The sequence below is a fragment of the Melanotaenia boesemani genome, chromosome 6 (assembly GCF_017639745.1).
Source record: "Melanotaenia boesemani isolate fMelBoe1 chromosome 6, fMelBoe1.pri, whole genome shotgun sequence".
Taxonomy (NCBI): domain Eukaryota; kingdom Metazoa; phylum Chordata; class Actinopteri; order Atheriniformes; family Melanotaeniidae; genus Melanotaenia; species Melanotaenia boesemani.
The window spans coordinates 20,123,340-20,151,307 of NC_055687.1; the positions used below are offsets into that span (position 1 = coordinate 20,123,340).

Consider the following 27,968-nt stretch of genomic DNA (forward strand, 5'->3'; position numbering starts at 1 on the left):
AAGTAAGCTGGAGCAGAATGCTGCAGCCAGAAATATAATCTGAAACAAAGAAAATGGATCATATCCACCCAGAACTCCACATGCTGTTCTGGCTGCCTGTATGTTGACTTAACAGAATGGACTTTAAAGCCCTTTGACAGAACTTAAAACTTTAAATAACCTCGCCTCACACTCAGCCAGAACAGTTCAGCTCCTTCACTGTTTTTCTTTTAAGTAAGACTGCGGATGCCTTTTGTTTTGATGCTTTTGACCCATGGAAAACCCTCCGCCTCCTCATGTCAGCACTGCAAACTTTCAATATTTCTAAAAGGAAATTAAAAACAAATCTTTTTAATGGAGCTTTGTAATTCAGAGTAATATGATAGCTTGTTGCTACAGCTTCAGATTTCAAATTGTTTTTTTAATTCCTGATGTTTATTGTATTTTATTGATTTTTTTTTCCATTGATTTTTCTCTCCATATTTAAAACTGCACTGCTTTATAATTGTTTTTAAATAATCTTTTCTTTTCATGAGGGGAACTTAGAGACACATTAAAGGTGCTAAATTAACTTCAGATAGGACAGATTATATTCTCATATGTAAATTTTCTCATGTTATCATAAATGTTGATTATACTAAGATGGTGGATGTCAATTCAGCCAAAGAGGAACACAGAGACATATATCTGTTCTGATTTTTTTCATGTTTTTATTATTTGGAGATATTAGGACCTGTGATGTATGCAGTGACTTGAAATCTTTTGAGCTTAATCTATCTGCCCTGTCCCAGTAGATGGTTATGCTGTGAATGCTTTTCAGCTTTTGGTGTAGAAAGAACATATTCTTTGTCCACAAATGACAGCAATTTGTGGCAGTCCACCTCTCACATGTACAAACTCTTCACCTTGCAGCCAGAGATGTAAAGAAAATACAAAGGAGAACTGACAGCATCTCTCGATTATGGCACAATGCCATTACACTAACCCATACTTTTATGACAAGAACAGCGTTGGGCTGTTAAAAGACTAGAAATTGGAAACTAGTTTAAAAAGTCAGATGTCCACTTCTCCTTTCAGAGAGGCTTTATTCAAGTCATTGAACAGTCTAGCAGAGAGCGTGAGATGCACTCTGCATAACTTAATGTCAAATTCTCTCCATTGTCTTGTATTACTGAATCCAGCCAGTTACAAAAAAAAAAAAAAAAAAAAGAAAATTAAGCTGGAGCATAAAGTGAATAACCATGAAAGCACTGCACATATCTGTTGGATTTTATCTAAAAACAGTACGGAGTGTTTTTAGTGGGCAGTTTCACTTATACGGTCTGACAGGAGAAAAAAAGTGCTGCTACTGCTGCAACTGAACTGAAGTAATTAACTTGCCTTCTTGATGTGTTTTGTTTGTATTTCTGCATGTGTCGTGCATGTCTGCTTGTAGAAACTGAGCGTGGGTGTGCAGAAGAGGTAAAAGCATTCAAAGGCGTTTTGCATTTGCTGCTGGTGAGAATTAAAGCTTTAAGATTAATTTCTTTCATCAACATCTGTCAAGGAGATCAAGGGAAACATTACTCAAGTATGCACTTATTTCACCAAAAACATTTAACGCCTTGACTGAAAATGAATAAGTCGACAGCAGCTTTTCATGCCACTCTGTTTGTCCATATCTATTTAATCTTTGATAAGCAGGTGATAAAGGGAAACAGTTAAAAAGGCACTTTAGAGAACACACAAGAACTACAGGGAAGCAGGATGGGAAAAAGTGATATCACAGGTAAGGTGAGGAGGTCAGTGCTCCATGGGGGCTTCGGCACCATCGTTCTCTTCCTCATCACTACAGGGTTCATAGTCGTCATCCAGGGCTGGGTCCCCCTCCTCTGCCTCCATTTCTCCTCCCAATTCACCAAGCAGCTGCTCCACATGTTCCAACATCGGCTGGTCATCGCATCGCAGCTTATTGTGTAGCTGGTGAACACACACACACAAACAAAAGACAAAAGCAGATGATCCATTTTTTTCAAGAGGCTAGAGAACTGTGGGAAAATGCTTTATATTAACAATCTCAAGTTCTATAGCCAAAACCGAGGCCTAGGCCTCATATTAGGTAAATGTGTAGTATAATTATTTAAGATTGTAATTTTGATATGACATGCAATGTCTAAAAAAAGTACTTTAATTTATGGAGCTAATCTCTGGTGTGTTATCGAGGGCTGCATTCCATTTCTGCATCTGTGCATGCTGGTTTGTTGAAGATGAAGAGTTGTGTTGTTTCCTTAGTTGACCTGGTGAACTGGACACTTACTTCTAGGCTGACTTTGTGAACTTAGTGCAATTTTTCTCTCTTAATGAAACCAGTACAACTGTTGACATTTGGAGCAGACACCTGACCAAAAAGAAGCAGCTGGATTATGCAATAAGAACTTAATCATAAGACTGCCTGTTTAAAACAGCTTTGTATAGGGTTTGTTTTACTGTACAAGTATTCTGTACAAAAATCACTTGGGGGGGGAAACTACCACCACACTGTATTGAATGCATTGCTCCCTCTTAGCAAAGATTATTCAAACTACCTTTGTGCTTCAGAATTCTGACTCATCATTGAATCTTCTCATCAGTAAAGGCAGAATTTCCATTACATAGAGCATGCACAAAAGTAGCACCTCCTTTAGGTGCAATGTCTCCCTCACCGATATACCTGTGCTTGTCCTGTTTCAAGTCAAAATGTGTTTATTCATTTATGAATTTGTTTATTTACTCATTTATATATGCATTCATTCAAAGTGTATTTAACAGTGATGAAGAAAAATGCATAGGCTGTAAAAAGCTCTCGAATTCAAGTATTATTGTATTTAAATGTGATAATTTACAACACTTGTGTTTTGGAGGGCAAGATCAAACTAAAGATATAAGGAAATGAGTTTAAGAACTACGCAAAAATTTAAATCAGCACCATTATTTTATAACTGCACACAAGTACAAGTTTGTTGCTGAATTAACCAGTTTTAAATGTGCATTAATGTGTGTAAATCTTTGCACTTTTCACTGAAAAGGTTGTCTGAGCAAAAGACGTTTTACAAAACACGACTTTACAGTTGATGCATGAAGCAGCTGAACTAGATCTCCTGCGATTCTTTAGTTTCTTAACATTCACAGAAAGATGGAAGAGCAAGTCAATTTAAACGTTCTAAATTGCTGATGATAATGGCAAATGTTGGTACCTCATTTGCTTTTTATCAAGGACTGTTAATGCTTGATTGGAAAACGTCTTGGTGGATCTAACTGTAGAATAATTGGCCTAAGATCAGATACTAAAATAACTCAACTTTTTGTGAATATGATATTGAAACTTAGAAATTTTCAATATAGTGTGCAGCTTAGATGACACTAAATATGAAGTGCAAAATTGTACTGTTTAAGCAGTGGTGAGAGAAAACTTCCCAACAAAGATTCTTTTGTCATGTCACTGGAGTTAATGATGCATCGCTGCACCATCCATAAGCAGCAGCTAGGAGTTGAGAGAAGCGTACAAGCAGCCCCGAGGTTTTAAGTCTCCTAGTGCTGGTTAGACCGCCTGAAAAATCCAACAGTATCTGCATTCTGTCAGCGAGGCAGTCGAGGCACACAAAACGCTGGTAAACACTTTTTGTCTTTTGTTTGGCAAATCAGCACATTTGATACACAGTTTAGCTGCATGGGAGACAAAAAAAAAAAGAGCATTTATCTTCCTCTTGCTGTTGCAACACGCATACACACAGAGAAATGCATCCTAAAGCACATGTGGCTATGTGGTGCTCATGTGCACGTGCTCACAGACATAATCAGAGTTATCGCAGTGAAATATGCTGTGAAAGAGCGAGATAAAAAAAAAACGGTGCTGCTCTCAAAGCTGCCAGCAGATTTATCTCTGTAAAATACCCTGCTTGTGTGTAATTACTGAACTGAAAGTGGAGCTGGGTGATAAAAACCACTACTGCTACCACTAAGGACAGGAAGCATAACATTGTGTTTCTGTGTGCATGTAAAATATCCAGTAAAGGGAGCGAATGCAGCAATTTAAATTTAAGTATCTCTTTCCTGAAACAAGAGAAAAAAACAGTGGGTGGGTTTATGTGATCTAGGCAACATTACTTTATTTAGTCTAACAAATGCACACAGTTAACACACAGCTGCTTGAGCTCCTGAACAATAAGCAACCGAGTGCCATCATTCTTACTCAATGTAACGAGGCCAGTGGAGACACAGTGACTGCTTTGCCCCAGGACCAGTCTCCAAGCAACAGCAGGTCCTGACAGGAGACACGCAGTCCCATGGGAACTCATTTGGAGTGTTAGAATGTGCAGTGTGTGTCTATGTGTATATTTAAGTGGATGCTGTCTCTGCAGGTTGGGGCTCCAGGGAGGTAGCGAGTGACCCAGGTCCAAGCACAAGGTCGGATACCTGGGGAGAGCTGACCCTTTCAGACTCTTTAAAAGCACCACAGATGCACATGCACACACAGCCACAGAAAACATAGTGATTTTCATTACAACAGTGTCACTCTAAAATGCCCAGAGATGTGTATCCGCATCAAACACTGAGAAAAAGTTAGGAGTGCTTCACAAAGGGCTTGGCTCAATACTCAGAATAGTTGCACCAAACAGCTTCAGGTGAAAAGTAGAGAATGACTTTTACGTGAGCTGCGTTACAGAAATAACAAAACACATGCAGAGAATGCTTGAAAACAAAGCTCGATGGGCTAAAATACTGAATGCTACGTGGAAATTGTATAGGTGGTGATATTTACTACAAATCAATAGCATGTTGTGTCTGCTGGACAGGATGTGATTATTCATTGCAATACTTTTAGAGAGCAAAGCAAACTTAGGCAATTCTTTACACATTCTGCAATGAGCGCTGCTGAGATCAGCATCGCTGTTGCAAAGAAAAGAAAAACACAAGAATTTCTCATTTGCAACAGCCTGTTTTCTCTCCTCACTTTCACGGCCCACAGAGCTGCCTAGAGAGGGAGGGAGAGTGTGCATGTGATCGTATAACTTTTTCATGGTCCACTTTGCTCCATTTTCAAGCCCTGAGTCACGGCCCAAAGAACACTTGACCACAGCTATAACGGCTCACACTTGCACACATTTTACACACTTGCACACACAGATATTACTTGGACACATCTGCTCTACACTTTTACTTTCCAATCTTTTTTTAGGCATGGCTCTGCGAATGGTAATGCTGGTCTGTCCAGTCAACTCGTTTTTCCCTACTAAAATGCACTATTTCAACATTAACTGAAGGGATAGTCAGAAAATTTAATATAGACATCTTAGAAGTCCCAGGAGGATAATTGAAATTATGTGATACTCTGGCAGTGGTACGTTTTCACACAATTATTCAAATATCTCACGATGAACCAGCCCGACTTTCACAAAACTCTTACTTTTTATATGTGAACACCAGAGAATCAAGTCCAGATTTCGTCCAGAGTTGATAGGTAAAGAGTTCTTTCTGTTGTATTTACTAAGACCGACTATTTCCAGTAAGGGTGTAAAGGCAGTCAAAATTATTTATTCTATATGATGAACATCATCTAAATAACAAGTGTGTGGATGCAACACTGACAAACAAGTACAAAGCAACATACAAGTGAACAGAATGACGTGCAAAACAGTCCATCTCTGCACACACGCAACGCTGGTTGTAAATTCACTGCTGTACTTGCACATTTCCAGACTCAATACTAGTGAGCTGGTTTGGTAGAGTCTGCAGAAAGTCTGATAAATCAGAGACTTGCATTCTCACTTGCAACCTGTGCCTCTCAGGTGCATGTGTGAAAAGATAATTTAATTTATGACCACATAAGTGCAACACCACCGACACTGGCATCACCCTCAGCTTGTTAGTGTTGTCACTTATTAGTGTTTTACTCAAAGGACTGTTGTGCCAAAAAAAGTTGCAAATACAGGCCTCTGTTTTATTCTTGTTAATGCGCCTGTCATGCTGCAGAGTCAAATGTGATTAATCTAAAAAAATATATATAAAAGAGACCTCAAAACATTGAATGGAAACAGTGTAACAGCAGTCTATGCTGATTCCCTTGTTTAGAAATAAATGTCCAACAGTTTGCTGTGGTACCAGCTGTAAAGGAGTGTTCACTTGAGTAGTGAATCTAAAACCAGGAGGAAAACTCTAAGTTCCATGTTTCCAGATATTTAGTGACACAATGTTGCATAAATCAACATGACAGCACTTTAAAAAAGGACAAAATTTTGCAGAGAAGAGCCAGAAAATTAAATTTATGATGACAGCAACAGAACTGAGCATGCGTATAGAATTTAATATAAAACTAAATTGTATTCACTTGAGGTCACATACTATTTATGGTCATTATACTATACTATATTATACTATAGCCTGAAGGCACTTTCTTCTCGCTTCAGAGTTAAATAGATGTTAGTATGAATGGCTAAGAAAGGGTACTAATTAACAACACAAAATGATACCATTATATACGATATCTGAAGAATGTCTTCCTTTCTTTGGATGCATGTATAATATAAAATGTCTGAATTATCTGAATTATAGTCCCGAATGAAGACAAAGGTGCAATAATGCATACTATGGTGGCCATTATACAAAAATACACCCTTTTCTGTTCATTACTTGGAAGAAATCTTTTTCTACAACTCGCATGGCTGATAAAAGACGGGCTGATTATGCGTAATCATTCCATCATTGTTCACCTTCTTCTTCACACCTATGCTTAACTTCCACTTTCATTTCACCTTTTCTTTTATTTCTTTTGCTAATCCCATCATTCTCCCTGCTCCTGACCATTTTCTCTCTGCAGTTATTTGTGCTTTTTTTTTTGTCTTGCACTCATACATTCTCACAAGATGACCTTCCTGCCAAGGAGATAGATATGTCTTCTTAGTCTCATCTATATGCTTGCATGTTTTCAAGTGCACACACACACAAGCACACACACACACGCCCGTCTTCCATTTTGGCAGAATAGTGTCAAAATCATGACCTCCTATCTCGTTTTCTCTGTGTCCTCAATCCCATTTTCAGAGCACACAGAGACCTTCTACAGCAGATCCTTTCATGAAATGTTTTCAACACACGTGTTTGATTTTAACTTCCCGCTGCATCCTGCTGTCATACAAACATTAACACACTTCTTCACTAGCAAGGGTGTGACAATGGCTGAGATTACAGCTTCTGGAGTGTGAACAGGCCATGTCGCTGGCAGTCTCGAGGGAGCTGACAGCAGTCTCACACACGCGCACAACCTAACACCCGAGTCCTCCAGTCACATCTTTGTAAGGAAAAGACATTAAAATTACATGACTAGCTCACCATGGACCAGCACTACCCACAATCTGAGTTAGTGGGATACCCTTTCAGCCACTTCAAATAGTAAAGCTTTTGACCTCTCTTTGCCCTAGCTGGCTTGCTACACACTCCTTAAAACACACACACACCCACCAAACGTATCTGGCTGAGACTCAAATTCCATTTCACGTCCAGTTTACTATTGATTTTACCTTCGCCACTATTCAGGCTACACCCCCTGCACCTACACACACACATTCCCAACCCTGTTTCCAATTTTTTTTCCCTTGTTTTTTCATTCTCCAGCTGGTCCTTCTGGTCTTCTCCTCCTCTTCTGTCTTATTCTCTCAAACCATCCATTCTTTTCTATCATTCCTTTAGAGAGGATCTCAGCCGAATTTATAGTTCAGTCTGAAAAAAATTATGTTGATGAAACTTCAAAAAAAAAAAAACAAAAAAAAAAAGCAAGCTGGTGCACAGCACACACACATTATTATATAGAGGGGATCTACATATGATGCGCCTATGCTTACCAGCATCCCATTTTTCACTGTCTTACACTACACAAAACACACATACTTGCCAACGTCATAAAGTATGCAGTAAAGTAGACCGGCACCAAAACAAGCCGTTGGGCTTTGAGGCCTCATTTCCATGTTGGAGCCCGTTTTAACTAGCAGACTGACTCATTGTTAATAATTAAAACTCACCCTGAAACAAAGCAGTGATATGAACGAGGGAAAATCTAAAACCTCACAATGGACACTTACACAAACACACACACATATATGCAGAAGAAATGCTGTGGAATTAAGTAAAACAGGAGAGATGCCTTCTTCAGCACATTCCACCTCGCCTCTCAAGGTCTTTGTGCCTTTACCTTTCACATTATTCTGTGCCTGTTGCTTCATTTAATCTACAAAGAAAGTGCTCTGCTGTTTACTTGTCACGCTCTGACTGCACAATTCTTTTACCAGTCTTTCATTTCTCTACCACAATTTCTTTGCATTCTTTCTCTTCAAGCGAAATGCTTAAGTGCTTAATTCACTATTTCTCTATACATGTTTTTTTCTACCTTTTAAAGAATTATTTTTGATCAGACAAAGAGTTTTTAGGGAGCTGTAATTTGACCTTTTTGACATGTTTCGATTGAAACTTCAGTCATCCAACCTGTGTGGTGACGTGATGGTGTATCTGATGATGGTATCCCAGAGGCGTCTCTGGATCTTGGCATAACACACGTCAGAAGACGTCTTCTGAAGACTGAAGTTTTAACTGAAACATGTCAAAAAGGTAAAATTACAGCTCCTTAAAAACTCTGATCAAAAAGAATTCTTACAAAAATACAAGTAGAATAGACAAAATGAACCTTGTCACACTATTTTTTCTACCTTCTTTTTGATTTGTGTTTATAAACTCACACCGCAAAGGCAGCACTTCAAATCTATATGCACGAGGGTCTTTCATTTTTTTTTTTTTGGCCTTTCCAAGCCCACCATGCTTCCGTCTTAGTTGAGGACATGCCCAGCGGATGCTGGTTAGACTGTCCTGTCAATAAACTGCCGGCCAGAGACAGGTGTCAATATACTGCCTCTAAGCTGCTCCTACTCAGCTCTACAAGAACATGATGAGGTGGCAGCAGAGAAAAGAGCTTGTGTTCTGGGTGGGGAGGTGAAAAGGAGATAAAAAAAAAAAAAATAGGGGGTGGGGCCCGCCATCCTTCAGTCTGTGCCGTCTGATTTACAAGCCAATTGGATTTTAGACTAAAATGAATCACTGCTTCATAGAAGCATTACTCTCTGACAGAATGGCAGAATGAATGAGACACATCACCTAGAGTGTTTGTGCGTGTGTGTGTGAATGTGTGTTTTTGAGAGAAAGACCAGGGAGGAATGGGGAAGAGAGTTAGGGGAAAGTCAAACATCTTTGAGATTATACAAAGGCATTTCTGAGGACACAATGACATTTAGTGAGAATCCACTCGTGTTAACAGTACTGCCTGCACTCTCTGCTGGAACCAGTTCTTACCTTTTGTTGTATTCACTATACTGGATGTACCCATCTGTACCCACTGGTGCAGCACATAATGGGAGAGAGTGTCAGGACCCACATACATATTACAAAACCTTTCTATTTTATATGAAAGTGCAATGCTGTACATTTATCTGCAGACAGTAAGCAGGTATTATTCAGAAAATATAAAAGTATTGAAAATGAAATTACCTTTTTCTGGTTACTTTTTATAGCTCAAGTATAACTTTAAATCATTAATGATATCGAATATAAACAGAATTTAAGTCTCACTGACTGAAGTGTTAATTTTATTAAATAATGCAACTAATTAAAAAAGATTTTAACGTACACTAATCAGCTGCCTCAGACTGACTTGATAGTAGACTTGATAGACTTTGCTTGATAGTACTGAAAAGGGAGAAGGTTTAAGTCATGGTTAGTTGCCCAAAAAGCCAAGTTGACTATATCCTGGTGTCAGTTGTCTGAGCGTCAGAGTTGTTCAGATAAGATATGTCAGTGACTGAGCACCAGCTTACGAGAGTAATGAGTGAACGCTGTCTAGACAGAGAAATCCAGGGAATGCACGTCTAATGGACTGAGTGTTTAGAAGAGCATCTTAAAGCAAGAAGAACCTTTGGAACTGGACTAACATCTAACTGAACTAATGTGGTCTGTTCATTCTGAACCATCTGCCATCGAGTTTCTGTCAGGAAACACTTCTTTTTAAAACATTCCCTGGGTCTCCTTGGCAGGAGATGATTCTATACATAAACATGCTGCACTGTGTTGTTAATCCTAAGAAACCTCTAAATTATTTGGATTGATTTAAGACAAACTCATACCATCTAAGGAGATGGACCTAAATAGATTTTAGCTAAAAACTATGGATTAATAGAACCATGCTAACTAGGAATGTAGTGGAGTAAAAAGTCCAATGGTTTGCTTTTAAAATGTGTAAAATGTGAGTAAAAAGAAAAGTGTGGTGAAAGGGAAATGCTTTAGCAAATTACACATAACACATAACAAACATTTACTTTCCATAGCAGTACTTGGAAAATAATTAATTCTATTCTCACAACAGATCAACAACAGCTACACTGTACGTGCATAACTCAAAAATGTTATCTTTATTATTAAAAAAAAAAGTTTTTGACTTTTTAAACATACACATATGGTGTTTTTTTATGTACAAAAAGATAAACCATAAGTAAAACTAGCAGCCATGACCTTGCTGGATGGGGTCAAGAGGTTTATCTGTCATTAGCACTTATCACCACAATAATAAAGGTGTATGTTTATATAAAAAGGTCAAAGGTTTACATCCGTATTAATCGTTTATTGCTCTTTTTCCTGTTTTAAAAAAAGATATGGTGTGCACTAGGGAAATTAAAAGATTTGTTTTCCCAGACATGATGAAGTATCCAAGATATCCCCAGAGAAAAAAATTATTCCTGAAGAGGAGCCATTTTCCATTTTGCCCTCTAGGTTTGTTTTCATTCAGGATGGCTACTTCTTCTACTAAATTACAGCCACAGACAATATTACCTGTACCGTCAACCCTCTGACAACACAGTTCGTTAGCTTTAGTGCAGTTAATGGAAATGCATCTGATTATCATTTGTTTGTTTTTCTTTTATAGCTTTACCATCATGGTCTATGGGGCAAATAACTTCCAACAAGTGTCAGTCCAACATAACAGGACCATCGATATGCTCTGGGACATCCTACCTTTCAAATTAGAGATTAAAAGTATCAATAGAAAAGTAGAACACTTGTACAATGTAGTGTATGATGTAGTGAAACAGCAAACTGGATTTTCATGCACATCAGCGTGGATTTGGAAAGGCCTGCAAATGAATGGTGCAGATGGAAGGTGGACATCATGTGCACAGATCCCTAAATGCTACAGTTGCAAGTGGATCATTTTAATGAAGAAAACTTCTAAACAACTGTAATCAAGTTTTCATTTAGCTCTTACAAGTACATGCAGTAAAAAACAATTAAGATATTTTGAAGTTATCTTGATCCATATTACCTTCTTAGCATTAGTTAAATATGATCTGGCTGCCTCCTGCAGTGCCCTCCACTCTTCCTTCTCCTCCTCTGTCACTTCTCTTCTCTCTCTTTCTTGTTGCTCCTTTGCCTTTTCCCACTGGAGGTAACACACCCAGCCGGACAGATACCACACCTGGCAGACACAGAGAGGGAAGTGGGTCGAGCTGAAATGAGGTGCAAAGTGAGAGTACCCTTTGCTGCAGTAAGAGTTCTGAGAGAGGAAAAGCACATCTGTGACCCTCACAGAACATAACGTCATGTTTGTCTCAGACACATAACCTGTAATCACACACTGAGTCAGCCGTTCAATAAAAACTCAACCCGGTCCAATGCTGATCTGTACTGTACTTGTTTACAAATCATTAGCCTCATAGCATAATTACCTAAGTGATATTTTGGCTAAACTGTGATATCTGTCTAACTGTACTCTACAAATATTGCTGATCGACTGCGCATCACTGCCTATAAAACCTTAAAATATGACTGAGGCCATTACACTATGAGACTAACATAATGCCTGCTCCACCATCTATTTTTTCATTTACTTTCAGTCACTCAGTTTAGTACTTAAGCAGTAAAAAAGAAAAAAGAAAAAAAAAACAGTAAAAGATGTAATTACTAAGCTGAAACAAGGTATAACATATTATTAGAAAACAAAGAATAAATTTCCCCAGGCAAAAACCTTCTTTGCATTTTAAATAATATTCTCGGTCTGTGTTGAGGACGATATTAGCCTTCCTTTTAAATTAAAAGAAGCTTTTAATATTGTTCATCCATTGCCAATTTGTATCTTCTAAACATAATTTCAGTGTTGTACCTCTGATCATTTCTTTTGAGTGTTTTTATGGCTTTTAAAAAGATTGTGGGGGAGAAAAATTGCAACTTTAAGCATGCATTCAAAGCTTCAAGAGTCTTCCAATAAAATAAATAGACTTCATCCGAGATGTCTAAAGAGGATGCGACACCTTATTCCCAGATTGTAAATTTAATTAGAAATAAACGTATCATAGGATGCTGCAACAAAATAGTTAACCGATGTGATTGTGTCACGTCAGATTTAACTAACTTGAGCTTAAAATAAGGGCTTATTTTGTCAAATGCCAGGTTGGAACATGTTACAAAACCATCTTTGAGAAAAAGTCTTTCAGACTGTTTGCAACTGGAGAAAATTCAAGGACATGATTTGCGTTCCCTTCAGTGGTCGGCCAGAAAATGCTACTCCAGAAAAGATCAGTATCATAGGAACAGTTACTTCTAAGCAACTTGACACAAATATTTCATTGATAACAAGGTTGTTTTGTTTAAGCACAACACATTTGAAAAGATTAACTAATTATTCTCTTCTGCTCCAAACATGTCATTCTTACATCTTAATCAGGGCAACACCACTGAGAATTAGGTGTTAAACTTTTTAACTGAGAAAGTCATTTTAAATCTGACATTGCCATAAAGAAAAAAGGGCAAGACAATAGAAATAATTGTCTTTCTGTAAGTGAAGTGCAAGAAAAATGAAGAAGCACAAAAAAGAAAAAAGATAAAAATTAAAATATTGTTTTAAAATAATCCTGTTGTTCCACAGGGTTAAACAGAGGGGGTATTTTCTATTTCGAAAATGCCAAAATCAATTTGTTTTCCTTCTTTTCTATAATCATCCTTTATCCTCTCGAACTAATTGTCATCTTCCACTTCTAAAAACAATCATGTTCAACTCTCAGTGAACTTGGAGCTGTGTGTGTGTTCGCCTCTCATCTCAGGCCAAAGATCACCCACCCACTGTTCCTGAAGCACCAAGAAACAAATATTATCTTTATTCATTATTCGTTGAGAACAGAGGCAGTACGAACCTGCACCTCTAACAAATCAACCATTTAGCTAGTCAACACATGATGGCTTGCCACACTGAATTCCAAATTGTCACTTTGCATGTGGAGTGGGAGTCGACCCCCTGCAGCCATACTTATCAGAACAGCAGCAGCAAAACGGCAGTGTTGCAGAACAATCACGACGACTGATTTTCTCTTAATGTAAAACCTAACATAAGCTTAGATTTAAATTTTTGACTTCAGAAATGAGAAAAATTTCTTTAAAAAACTAAAAAGGGATGGAAATTTATTCACATATGGTTATCTGCAGGGACAAAATGAATAAAAATATGTATGTGGTAATATAGCATAAACATTTGCACTCAAAATGAAAACAAAAGTTAGTTCATTAAGAACTTCAGAGTGAATTCTACCCTGCTATAGTCTCAGACAAAGGCAAGCATAATAAAAGAAATGCCAGGTCTGTCAATCAAATCACTGGGACTATTGTAATGTCAAAGTAATGTCGTATCTTAGTTCCCAAGTGGTGGTGCTGAAGAAAAAACAAAAGCATCACGATTCAACAGAACACCTTTGAAACAAGATTTGCAAGGCACTCGCTCAGTTGTTTGTGTAGACTTAATGTTATATAAGTAAGGTTCTAACTCAGGGATGCACAAAAGCAAGTAGGCAAGAGCTTAGGACTTATCTACTGAACATAAGAGAGGAAAAAAGAAGAAGGTAGACAAAGAGAAAAAAAAATTTTGAGAAATTGACAGCAGTCAACTGTGTTGGTTGTACAGCTTGCAAGGGCTCAGTGATGTGACCACGAGAAACTCTCTGACCACTGGGCACTGGTGGCTGAATATGTGACCAACTACACCTGCTTAAATTGAGTGTTGCAGCTGTGCATCCCTAAAGTGAGTTTAAAAGTTCAGCCCCCTGATGACTGCTCTCACTCTGTCTGCAGAGGGGTTTGTGTAGGAGGCTGAGCCTGAGGGGAGTAGGAGAGAGAGAGTGCTTCTGTCTGACACTCAGTGACACTCCTTCATGCACTCTGGTACTGACGGGGGGATTTTGGAAAGATTGGCAGAACAGTTCCCATTAAAGTACAGAAAATACAGCTATTCACGCCACTCTATGACAAGTTCAGCATCACATGCTGCATGTGAGCACATGCAATCCTGGTTCCAATTACCATTTTAGCCAGAATGCTGAGGTAAAAAAAAAAAGAAAAGGAAATTTCCAAGGATACCACATAAGAGCAAGACAAAACTTTCTAAAATGTGCAACAATGCAAATACAATAAATATCCTGGAAAAAAAATAGCAGCATACTTCGCCAATAATTGCCTGTAAAACTTAAGCAGCAATTAACAGCCTTGAATTTCTGCTTGGAGCCATCTAGATGCTTCCTGGAATAGTCAGTTTCCAGTTTTTGGAACTCATCTGCCCTGAAGTTGAACTTTTTATGCCTCCTTTTCTGCAGTGGCAGAAGAGACTCATTGCTGGCCAAAGAGACATTTGCTTTTCAACCAATCTTTTGTGCAGTTGTGTGAATTTGGTCCTGCTTTTGTGTCCCTCTAAAAGACCAAAAACCTGTAAAACACATCTCGCTTGACAACATCTTACAATATTCTGGTTTCAACATAAATTTGATACATTCAATACCACCAGTACAAGAGGCAGCAAAGCACACACAGCAAGAAAGACCCAAAAGTTTTGCTTCAGAAATGTTTTTTTTTCTTTACTGGTTTTATTTAATGATTAAAAAAATCATAAAAACATTTTAAAAAGCATTCCCAAAGAGCCCTATTTTGCTATCAGTCCAGAGAACAGTAACCCAGAAAAAAAGATTTAGAAGATTTTACCAACATTAGTCTTGGCTTTATGTTCCTTTTCTTGAGTTATGGTGTCCTCTTTGGCCCTCACCCAATTAGCCCTTCTTCGTTTAAGGTGCAGCAGATGGTATCGGCTGAAACCGCTACTCCAGAATATTCCAGGTCAGCTTGCACCTCTTTGAAAATCTTGTTTATTTTCAACAGCCAACAGAAAGCTTCGCACGTTTCTTACCACTTTTCAGAAATCTGTTAAATGGCAGTCATTATGTTTTTATGACACCAGAAAGAAAACAAAATATTATGTTAATCATGCTCAAATCAGATTAAAATCGTATGAAATCAAACCCCTAAAAACCAGACTAACACATAAGTTCACACCCCTACATATGCGTTGGTGGGCGTGGTTTTCTATGCCTGCATGGCGAGGACCGTCTATCTGCATCTGGAGGGAGGGGGCTGTGGGGTTTTTTTAAATTTTCCTGGTACGGTAGATAACCTCTCTGTCATGAAAAACATAACCTGGTTTTACCCTGTAGAAGGCGCTATGAGCCATTTTTTACCCAGAAAATCCTGTTCATAAAATAAACTAAAAAAAATACAAATTTTATTAACAGTATATGCAGTTTCCATCATAATAAGTAATACTGTGTTGTTTACAGCTCAAAAAACACATTTTTGGGTGCACTACCCCTTTAAAGGGGCTTCATGCTTCAAATTTTGCTTTTCTAGTTAAGACACTCAAATTTCAGAGTATAGAATACAGCCTAATTCCTGAGAAAGATGCTCGTATTTACAAATTTTTGTGTCTCTTCTTACAAAAATCCTTATTCAACTGACTAAAAGACACCTGCGCAGTGAAATTAGCTATACTTACATGTACATGTTTCTCCCACAGTGAAATGCATGCATAGAGGGAAAAAGGACATTGGTCTAAATAAATGACGAGGTTGAACTCTAACTGTAGCTTACTTACCCTTTGTAGTTGTTTTTTTCTCTCTTTTTTTTTAAACTAATAGCATTTCGAAAAGTCTCAGGTAATTTATTTTAATTCCTTTTATTCAACATTGTGAATACCCGGCACCTTTTCACGCTGCAAAACATTCACAGATTTTTTTTTCATTTTTTATTCACTGCGTGAACACTGAAAATTATGCCCCCCAAAAAGTCTTTGCCTATGAAACTATTTGAGGAAATTATCCAGATACATCAAAAGGGTGCCAATATTTATGTCCAACATACATTTCTAAAGATATTCGAAATTGTGTACTTCCACTTCAGGGATGCTAGTAATTTGGACTGAAATTTGTTAAAATGAAGAAATGCACCTGTTTAAAGATAAGTTTAGATGCAAACAGCAGAAGCAAGAAAAAAAAGCACACAGGCTTACTCCTTCTACGCTGCAGGGATGAAAGGGATGCCTATAAGTCTGTTTGCCTCCACAGTGGCCACTTTCTAATAATATGAAGCCTGTCTGCAGGGAGACTGATAAAAAGAATAAAAGGATGTCTTTTAATGCTTTGGATTGACAAGTTGTAACACACACACACACATATGCACATCTTCATAAAAGCAAAGTATGATCAAGACTCATGATTAAAAAAAGTATTTAAAAATAAATTAAAATTTATATATATATACACATGCGCACACACACAAGATCTGAATTCAATTTGATTTAGGATCCAACAATTGATATGAAACCATTTCATGGGTATCACAGTCATTTCCAGTTATATCAAATTCACAAAAAACAACTATAATATCATTTAATATTTTCATTCCCAAGCTCAGGCCAATAATGTGCATATCTCTGCTTATACTGTCAGAAACAGACTTCATGCTGGTAGTATAAGGGCCAACGTCTACAAGTGAGGCCTGTGCTCACAGCCCAACACTGTGTGATTGGTGTTTGCCAGAGAACACCAGGATGGGCAGATTCACCATTTGTCCTGTGTTCTTTATGGATGAGAGCAGGTTCACACTGAGCACGGGACAAATGTGAGAGGGTTTGGGGACGCTGTTGAGAATGTTCTGCTGCCTAAAACATCCTACAGCATGACTGGTTTGGCAGTAGGTCAGTGATGGTCTGGGGAGGCATATTCTTGGAGGGTCGCATAGACCTCCATGGGCTAGCCAGAGGAACCCTGACTGCCATTAGGTACTGGCATGATATCTTCAGACCCATTGTCAGACCATGCTGCTGCAGTGGGACCTGGGTTTCTTCTGATGCATGGCAATGCTCAGCCTCACGTGGCCAGTGTGTCAGCAGTTCCTGCATGATGGAGGCATTAATGCTATGAACTGGCCTGCCGGCATGAAGAAGGCATTGATGCAATAGACTGACCTGCCTGTTCACCAGACCTGAATCCAATCGAGCACCTCTTGGACATCATGTCTTGTTGAATCCACTGCTGCCACATCACACTACAGACTGTTCAGGGGTTGAGTAATGCTCTGATTCAGGGGAGTTGATTCCCAAAGGAGATCACTTTTCGTCCCATCAGGAGCATGCGCAGACATTGTTGTGAGTGCATACAGGCACGTAGAGGCCACACACACTGCTGAACCTTATTTTAAAATGTCTTGAAGAATTTCCACAGAAGTTGGGTCAGTCTTTGATAATCTTTCCACTTTTATTTTGAGTACAATTCTGAATCCAGACCTCCAAGAGTCATTTCCATCTTATGTTATTTTGTTCTCAACAAATTTCACTATGTAATGAATAATATATACACTCCCCCCGCTGTGTTGTGGTCTCTGGAGTAGGGAATCCCAGGCCATCCTAGAAGATCTGATCTGACGATCACACCTCCAGAAAACAGCTGATCAGCAACACGTCAGCAGACGTTTGTGAGGAAGGTTGCAGGTGACAGCTGAAACATGTTAGGTATGTTACAACATCCTACTATCATTGTCCGAATAGTAAAAAAAAAAAAAACCTTATATCACTGAGATAAGACAAAATTTAAATCTTTGAAACTCACATCATTGAAGCCCTGATTGTGAAACTACCATACATTTTTCTTCTTTTCCTTGTCTTTTCAAAGGGGTAGTGCACCCAAAAATGTGTTTTTGAGCTGTAAACAACACAGAATTATTTAATTGTGATAAAAACTGCATATACTGTTAATAAAATTTGTATTTTTTTTTAGTTTATTTTATGAACAGGATTTTCTGGGTAAAAAATGGCTCATAATGCCATCTACAGGGTAAAACCAGGTTGTGCTTTTCATGACATTGAAAGGTTATCTACATCACCGGGAAATTTTAAAAACCCCACAATCCCCTCCCTCCAGATGCAAACAGACAGGTCCTCGTCATGCAGGCATAGAAAACCACGCCCGCCAACGCATATGAAGGGATGTGAGCTGGTGTAGATTTGCTAGTTTCAGACTTCTATTCTTTCACGGAGTTTCTGATTAAATATTCCTGCAACGGGATGGATTTGTGCTTTTAAGGGGTGTAAAAGTAACACCGGAATTGATTCTTTACCTGCTGATCCTCACCTAGTGACAGATAACAGTTCAAATCATAGCAGCAGCAACTTATAGCGGCACTTCCTGCAGCTGCCACAACCTGCTGCAAGTCGCCACAGCTTTCCAGACCTGCTGGAGCTCTTAGCAGATCAGCATAACAACGCTAACGGCTCAGACTGATACGATTCAGGACCACCTTGTTCATGTGTACCTGAGGAGATTCAGGAGGGGAAAAGTCTTCCACCTCAAAGACCGCTCTGTGGCGTTATTGCTTTGTGAAGCTCACTTTGCATCTGGCTGCTGAGCTGAGCTGCTGTCTTTCAATCATTTCGGTCTGTGTATCCTGACCTGCCCACTCTCAGCTCTCTGATCACCCCACACCTCCCACCCCAACCTTTGCAGTTTCTGTCTTAAGCAACAGTTCTGCAGGCTTTCTAATGTCTTTCAAATTTTTTCTTTCAACATTTATCATTTTCAGTCCAGTCCTTAAAACCAACCATTTTCAAAGGAATGTGCTTTTTTGGTTTTTTTTTTATTTATTTTTTGTTAAGCCCCATAACATCAATTAAGCACTTAACTCAAGCGATGAGTCTTATGTCTGTAAAACAGACAACTTAGCAAAGAATTTATTTTTTTAATATATTTAGACACTTTGACACTAATTATTTAAAAACTGTCTACAAGAGATGAACAGTTTCTAAATGTCCTTAAAGTAGCACTATGTACCTTTCCAAACTTAAAAATGTGCATTTGTGAGTCATTTTGATGGCCCTACGACATTTAATTAGCAGATTCCTGAAGTCGTCATTGCCAAGTAGCATCCAGAGCTTTAGAAACTGCACCTCACAACATTTTCTTCGTTTTTTTGTGTCACTTTACAGCCAGGTTTTTCTTTATGCACAGCAGGACACGCTAGCAACTGGATATCAATTCATTGGCCATTTGTAACGCAAGAGGATACTATCGGAGGGGGCGACTCACTGAGAAACTCTGCCAAAGTTGAGTAGCGCATCTTTAATAAACAGGAAATGAATCCAGGAAAGACCTCAAAACAGGATCTGAGATTCATCTGGACTTTGAATTGATTTATCTATTGTTCAGTGAAGACTCATCAAAAATGGCCTCCACTGAGAGAAACATGAAGACAAGGCAGAGTTATGTCAAATGACACGAGAACTGGACTGAAAATCAGTGGCAACAGGTTACATGGAGTGATGAATCCTCCTCAGAGTCCCAGCTTCAACATAATGTGGGATCATGTTGACAGAACAACACAAAATTAACTTGACATCTAAAAAAAAGATTTAGATGTTCATCAAGAAGCCTAGATAACTAATCATGAAGACTGCTTAAAATATTACTAAAAAAGAAAACTGTTTATTATTGCCTTTTCATTTCTGTTTCCACATGCATGTTTCAATAAATAGCTGCACTTGTTTTCCTGGTAATATAAAAATAAATAAGGGATGGCTCAAGACATTTGCACAGAAAAAGAGAAGATGCAAACATTTCTTATGCAACTTCTGAAATAACCGAGTGAAAGTTGAGCTGGCTGCCATGTATTTTAACATAGAGCCTTCCAAATTGTTTATTTACCTGCACAACTTCATCATCCTCTTCCAGAAGAACCTCCAGCACATCTACTGCCATCTAAAACACAGAGAAAACAAGAGCAGTAAGCAACAGAGACAGAACTCTAAAGGCAAATTTAAGAAAAATGCGATCAGTGTAACAGTTATACAAGAAGAATAAAGTTATATGTTTCACAAATGCATTTAACTCGGTCAGTCTGCTCCTCTGTGCGAATAAATTGTGCACAGAGGAGCACAGTGTTGCTGCTTGCAGTGTTTTGCATCTTCCAGGCAGCTCGATCAATCAGAGTGATCAGAGGGTCTGATAAGCACCCACGAGGTCAGAATCCCATTTACAGTGTCATCAATACCAACAAGACAACAGACATGGCAGTCAATAGACACACTCACCAGTGCTTATCATACAGTCGATAGTCACTACAGCCACTGTCTCTGATAGCCCTTTTAATCTATATACAGACTGTCAATATGTTTTAAATACCCACCTTTCACTTCATATGATGCATGATAAACCTAAAGATTTGACACCCTGTCCATATTCCTCCTCCTCTAAGTTCTTGTCTGATATCCTCTCTGTTGTATGGTGAAGAGGCGGTTTGAGGTGCCAAAGGAATTAAATGCTAAGTGACCTTTGCCATAGCAGTGTCAGTGGGAAGTTTCCATTACAAAAATCAGACCTTGACTAAATCGTGTTTGTTTTGCTCTGTCTCTCTCCATGTGAAACCTGTGGTTGGTGTGTGTGCTTTTATGCGTGAGGCCCCAGGTGATGATATATTGATTTTTGTCAAGTTCAGGTTGGAGGCGACTATTAGCCAATCACCCGTGGTGAAGGGCAAGAATAAAAGACATGCACGTATCCACCAGGTACTTACACACCACCTTACAGTCGCGCACACAATATCAAAGCTGCACACCACAGTGAGCACAACGAGCAGCACTTGTTTCTTGTTAAGGAAGTCTTATTAAATAGAGAACTTCCTAATTTTTTCACGCCTCCTGCTCTTTGGAGCTCTTCATCCTTTTCATTAAGCCAACGCTTCCGGTGGCGATAAAGAGCTGTGCTGCCTGCACAGATTAAAGGAGAGTCAGGTTAATTGAGAGTATCTTGTTAAGAATGTACAAATGTGCGTGTCAGGGAGTCAGCTGATTGATTGCTAGACCAATTACAAGCTGAAAACCTCATTGTTCTAAATTAATTAATTGCTGATTAAAAATACACACACACACAAAAAACTAAAAAAAAAAAGAAAAAAAAAAAAAAACACCTCCTAATCCCAACTGATGAAGAATGGATTCATGCCCAGTGTCTGCATTATCTACTTGACTCCAACACATACACACAAGCACAGACACACTAGTTTGAGCCAAGCACAAGATATAAAAGATAGGGGTAAAAAAAAACAAAAAAAGATCTGTGTGAGTATTAAACTGATAGAACAGGCAGTTTTGGAGCAACAAAAATAGAACAAGAGATAACTGGGAGCAAGGATAAGTGAGCAATGATAACCATTATACTGTCTCCAACTTCCTAACTACACTGGTCACCCCAGGGGCAAGTGATTAAAGATTCAGAGATTCTTAAGCTGCTTCACGCTCTAAACAACAACAAGATTAATATTCTCATGAAGATAAGAGAAAAGAGGGCTGCTACAAAGGAAAAAAGTGAGAAAATTAGAAAGAAGGTGCAGGAAAGTATCTTCATAACATTGCAAAAAATTGGTCCATGAATAACAACAGTGCACCACAAAGACAAACTAACACGTACCAAAGACACTACGTACATGTTGTCCTCTTTATTTCAAGACATCTTCTGCGGGGGGAAGGAAAAAACCAAAGGAAAAAATAAAAAAAGGAAGCAGTCTGGGGAGGAACTCAATTATAATGTCCAGTGTGTGCGGGTGCAGTTTCTGCTTGTGTGTGTTCGTGTGTGTGTGTGCGCGTCATCTTCAGGCAATTCTGTTTAACAGAATTATTTTACTGGAGCGCACGGCACAGACAGGGGGAAGACAAATCGCTTTACAACCAAGGGTGAGCCATAGCTCTTACACACATGCATACACACACACAAACAGAGACATCTACACTGAAGTAAATAAATCTTGGAGATGTCCATGCAAACTGTGCTTGCAAAGAATATAAGAAATACAAGCTATGCACTGAAAGACATTTAAAGACAGAATCGCTCCACATATAAATGGAGGCAAACGAGAGTGACATCGACAGAGGGAGTTTCTGCTTAACTACCCACAAGCTCGTGTCATAACTACACTAAAAGATACCTTGAAGGCTGTCCGCCAAGGAACTTTGTCCATCTGTCTGCCGTGAGACAAAGTGATTCAGTGGTGGAGATGTGTGATGATAATGGTTTGTGTGTGTGTGTGTTCAGACAGAAGAGACAACTGATCTCTAAAGGCTGCATTATTAATGCAAAACATATTTTTCTCCAAACAGAAAACATATTTTTGAAACACAACAGCATTTCTAAATAAGAAAAAAAAGAAAACAAGAATTCATGGATGCAAAAAATTATAGTTAAGCTGAGAGGATAAAAATAGAAAATGTTGGCAAATTGTTCAGATTTGTGTGATATGCCTGACAGTCATGATTTTTATTACAAAAAGTGCAGAGAAGGTGCAACCCTCTCACTGAACAAGAGGGAACAATACAATAGTAAGAACAGATATCAGTAATAATTATCCTCAGGAGTTTAGCTCATAAAACAATGAAGAAAAAAAAAGCTGAAACCTTCATCAAAGTCCTCAAATTGCTTCAAATTGCTCCTTTTCTTAACTTGAATTCAAAGTAATTTACAAATATAGCAGAGACAGCAGAAAACTTTCCCATATCAAAAGATGAAACCAATTAAATTTGATGGCTAAATGACTAAAATGAATAATGAAGACTGTAAATACATCTATTGGCATTCAGCCAATTTATTAGTTACCTCATTTTGACACTAATGAGTCCAGAATACTTTCAATAATCAGGCTTTTGAACCCCCTCGCTTCATGTGTTCCTACACAACACCACAGTAGATCTAAGCCAGTCCTTACCAGGTCTTAAACCAGGTAAAAACAAAGAACAAACAAACCCAAGCAAAAAGAAAAAAACTAGAAGCATTCAGGAAAACAGACCTTCACCAAGCCATTGTAATTATTATTATTATATATTTTTTTTTTGTCCATGATTGTGGACATTATCCCTATCTCCCCATCGTGAAGAACCATAAAGGGACATGCTTTCGATCCTGACATGACATGTTTTCAGTCAGTTTTATTATCATGTTGAGCTATTATGTGCATTCAGCTTAACAACTGAAAGCTCTTTTACATTTATTTAGTTTCCAGTGCTTTTTTGTCACTCAAGGCCTTGACATATCCCACCTTTATTCACTCTATGCAAGGTCCAATTTGGTTGCATTTAGTCATATGAAAAAGAGTACACTCCTCTTTAATTTGAGGTTTTACATAATGAGGATAAATGTTTTTTTTTACCTTACATCGTTAATAAAAAACTAAGTAAAAGTTTAGCAGCAGTGGGCGAATAAAATAAATTACACCCTTACTGCTTTCCAAGGAGTTAAGAGTAATTAGCAGTGAGATGCTGCAAATCAAACGCACCTGATAAACTTATCAGAAAGGGTGAGTACCTCTATAAAAGTAGAAGTTTTATAAGTTTGCTGGTTTGGAATATTCAGTTGTGTGTCAACAGAGTCAAGGAGGGAAGATGTCATCAATGATCTTAAAGAAGAAATTGTTGCTGCACATCAATCTGGAAACGGATATAAGGACATGTCCAAACATGTTCCATCATTCGACAGTGAGCAAATTATTCACAAGTAGAAAACATTTAACAAAGCAGATAATCTTCCCAGGGGTGGACATCTCAGCAACTTTACCCCATGACCAGACCATCAGTGCACATAGAAATTGAAAAACAAACAAACAAACCAAAAACAATATCTCATCTAACGTTGTACATTACATTTCAAACATTTGATAAATCTGTCACAAACAACACATTTTCCACCAAATAAGGTAATTTCATGCCTATTGATGATGTGGCAGAAGTAATCAGACATTTAACAACTGTCACTTTACTTTTATTGACAAAAAATAAATGAAAACACACAAGGCTGCACTCCCATTAAAAGAAAAGCCAGAGAGAATCGAGGTTCTTTTACAATATTTGAACAATTCTTTGCTACATATACTCTTACCAACTAGAAAAAACATATATATTCAACTTGTCTTTGTCCCAAACTGGAAGACCATCATAAAATATGCAACTGATGTTGTAGGACCCACATGAAAATGTAACCTTTAAGACTAGAAGAACAGCTTCACACACAGTTTAGAATTGTGAGTCAGTCTTTAGTCAACAGGGAGAGATAGCAATCACAAAAGAAAGTGAATGAGAGTCTATGTGTGACACAGGAGATGATGAAGTAAACAGAAGAGAGAATGCTCCTATCAAATCTGTCCAAGTCTGGGGGAAACCGACAAGTAAGAGCCTCCATCCTGCCATCAGAAACTTCCAAACAGAGAATGGCTAACAGCAAATATGCTCAAAATTTTGCATGACTATATACATATACATTCCTGTGTGCATGGCAAAATATTTGACATTTTAAAGCACTGAGCATGGATGCAGTCTGGGCTTCAGGCTGGATGACACCAAGAGGAGGATGAAGACAAACGACGTGTCAGAAACTATGGACCGAGACGTTGTCATTTTACTGATACACCTGACAGCCCTTCTCCCACACACACACACACACACGCCCAAACATATAACTGCAGCTGAGCAGTTTGGGTGTGAGAGGGGAAAAAAAAGACACTCTTCTCATTTCCTGTCGTAATAGCCATAAACCACCTAACAAGATTGACTAAAAATTAATCATTGGATCACAACAGAAAATTACTGCTCTGCTGTTAGTGTGGCAGTAATCACAGAAAATGGCTTTAAGCACTAATGACTGTCAGGAGTTTTTAACAGTGAACTGAAATCCGAAGCCATTTACACTAGAAATTGATGAGTGATTTAGTAGACAAGTGTGCTTTCTCAAAGATACAGCATCCATCCATCAAACATAGTTTCACAGGGTTTTTTTTTTTATTTATATTATCCCTTTTCCACATTCCTCCTCCCCTGTGCAGCCCCTCAACCCCTGTCCCTCTCTGTAAATACCACTCTTCAATTATTGACACTAAACTCTGGAGGGCATAAAGACCAGGCATGGCCTTCCCACCTTCAGCGCTATTCACTAGAAAAGAAAACACACAAACATCTACACACATACAAATGCCAGGCCGCCCTCCCACCACGAGACACAAACCCAACCAAAACAGACTGTGTGCGAGCACAACACACAGAAAACATTTTACCTCATATTCCTCTCCCTCGATGAGCAGTTTGGCTGTGGTGATGCGGGACTCATATGGAGGGATCTCATTCTGGAGAGAAAGAAAAGGGAAATATGACCACCGATAAGGTGTGTGTTACCAAGAGCAACCAAAAACATTGTTCTTCCTTTGTCTGATAATAACGCCATCCAATTTAAAGGTGCAAAATGCTCTGTAGCTGTGTGGCTGTTAATCAGAGACAAAGTGTCAGCAGGATGTGTTCAAATCAACCTGCTCCTGAAGATAAGAGTCACAGCAGTGGAGTCACTGTGGCCCTTCTATGAAATCAGCACACAAGTATTTTTATATCATATTTGTTCAATATCTAAATGTTAACTCAACTATAATTTACTTAGAAATATAAAGTAACCATGCTAGCTTTGATACTGCAGCCTTTTTCATTTTCCATAGAGCCATTCCAGGTGCTGCCTTTTATGTCTGCTTTCTCTTTACACAATGACAAATAAGCACAGAGGTTTGTGAAGTATTTGTTCCTTCTTTTATTTCGTATTACCCCTCATTTCATTATCTCTCATTTTTTACCTCTACTGGTGTCCTCCAGTCTGCTTGCTCTGCAAAGCACACTGAGACAATCCCTTTAGTTGAAAGGGCTATAAAAATACACTGAGAACTTATTGCCGCTGGGTGTGACGAAAAAATAAAAAAATAAACAACCAAAGCTCCAGCTCACCAGCGTGTCTTCCTCTGTTGTAGAGGAAGATGCACTTTGTTTCTGTGCAGGTAGCCACATTCCAACACTTTTCAACAGGTACTCTTTGCCTTCCTAAAGACAGAAAAACAAAGATATGTGTGTATACGTACAGTTGTCCAAAAAGGTGTGGTGTCTCTCTCTCTCTATATATATATAGAGAGAGAGAGGGGGGGGGGGGGGGGGGGGGAGGTTTAAAATGTGCATGTACACAAGTGCTGGTGACTAATCTTCTTATGTAATTTTCCCTCTACAGGCTGGCGCTCGGGTTACCCACAGGTACCAGTGACCTCTGGATTAATTTAAGATCAATTTAATTAGTGCTCATTATTACCAAAGTATTAAAATAAAAAATAAATAAATGCTGGCGAGTGGATGTGGTCAGTGAAAGTGACTGGTACCAGCCTGACCCCTGAAGGTTACAGTTGGTATTGCAGATCCACCTCAGAGCTGATGTGATGCATTTTTCTGATGTCTTTTAAGTTTAATTGATTAAGTTTTACAATATTCAACTTTAAAAATTCTACTTTAAAAATAAAAAAATATTATCAACATTATGGGTTATTTAGGATTAACCACAGAGATTGCTGAATGATTACAAATAATTAATATGGTTAATAAAAAGCCAATACAAAATTAAATAAAACTATTATATTACCATCATATTAACCATCGGCACTGATTAGTAAAGAAACAAAACTTGAAATCTGTAATATCCAAATTACTTAAAACTGACTAAAATTACAGCATATATTATTGAGATGCTCCTCATCAAGTGTGTCACACTGCAAAGTTCCTATCTCATTTTTCCAAAATTGAGTTCAGCAAGCTGCTCCCTCATCTCTATTTATCAGATGGCAATATGACCTCAATGATCTGCCCAGTAATTAACACTCCTATTAGCATGACCCATCTGCATGTGTTCAAGTTAATGTAAGTGTCCATCTGCTGATTAATGACATACAATTCAATCTGCTCAGAATAATTAACTCAGCAGATTTCTGCTTTAATGTGGTGATAACTCATCCAGAGTGTGAGTGCATGAGTGTGGACTGACCTGGTTTCTGTCTGTACTAAACAGGTAACTGGCCATAAGCTGGAGAGCCTCGGGGTTGTCATGGTGATACTGTAATGCTTTTTCAATGAACTCTCTACACTTATCTCCAGCTCCCTCTTCCATACTACAAATGCACACAGAAAGAGGCAAATCTCAACATATTAGAAAAGATAAAACACGAGATGGGACTATACGTGTCAAGAGTGCAACTCTTTGTGTTTTGGTACCAGAGGTCGGTTAAATAAATCTCAGCGATGGAGCAGTAGGCTACACTGACATCCTTTGCTGTAGGCCGCTCATGATCCTCATCTGTTAGGGCAGCAGCTCCAGTCTGAGCCTGCAAAGAAAGAAAGCACAGGAGAGATTTTTGGAGAGTTTTTCTTTTGTTGTTGTTTCAAATTTTAACCAATTAAAAGTATAATTAGTATACAGATGTTTTTATTATGTCACAACTGTAGAACCGTGCTTGACTCCCAGAGCAAGATAAACTGCAAGGTTATTTTTTCCATTGAAAGTATTATCAAGTTAAAAACTATTGTTACTCAAATTCACTTTTCTACTTTAGTTCAGGATCCTGGCGTTTTCAAAGCCAAGTCATTGTGACACTTTGAGACATTATGAGAATTTTCTTTTTTTTTTTCAATCGAAAAAAAAAGTGCTTGAATGAATGCCTTAAATGAATGAATATCATCTTTGAGCAACTCTGTTGATGAGTTAATG

At 38.3% G+C, this 27,968-nt stretch overlaps 1 protein-coding gene across 2 annotated transcripts in view; it reads right to left on the reverse strand.

Annotated features, from left to right (window-relative positions):
* Positions 1-1,044: 1,044 nt before the first annotated feature.
* si:dkey-12j5.1 (probable assembly chaperone of rpl4) overlaps positions 1,045-27,968 on the reverse strand; it is a 30,419-nt gene continuing 3,495 nt past the window's right edge. For both annotated transcript variants that reach the window (XM_041988211.1, XM_041988210.1), the window contains exons 5-11: positions 27,476-27,585; positions 27,249-27,372; positions 26,174-26,266; positions 25,465-25,533; positions 20,082-20,135; positions 11,348-11,500; positions 1,045-1,938 (exon numbers count right to left, since the gene is read on the reverse strand). In XM_041988211.1, the coding sequence (XP_041844145.1) occupies positions 1,762-1,938; positions 11,348-11,500; positions 20,082-20,135; positions 25,465-25,533; positions 26,174-26,266; positions 27,249-27,372; positions 27,476-27,585 (780 nt within the window). In that variant the 3' untranslated portion in view covers positions 1,045-1,761. The remainder of the gene's footprint in view (positions 1,939-11,347; positions 11,501-20,081; positions 20,136-25,464; positions 25,534-26,173; positions 26,267-27,248; positions 27,373-27,475; positions 27,586-27,968) is intronic.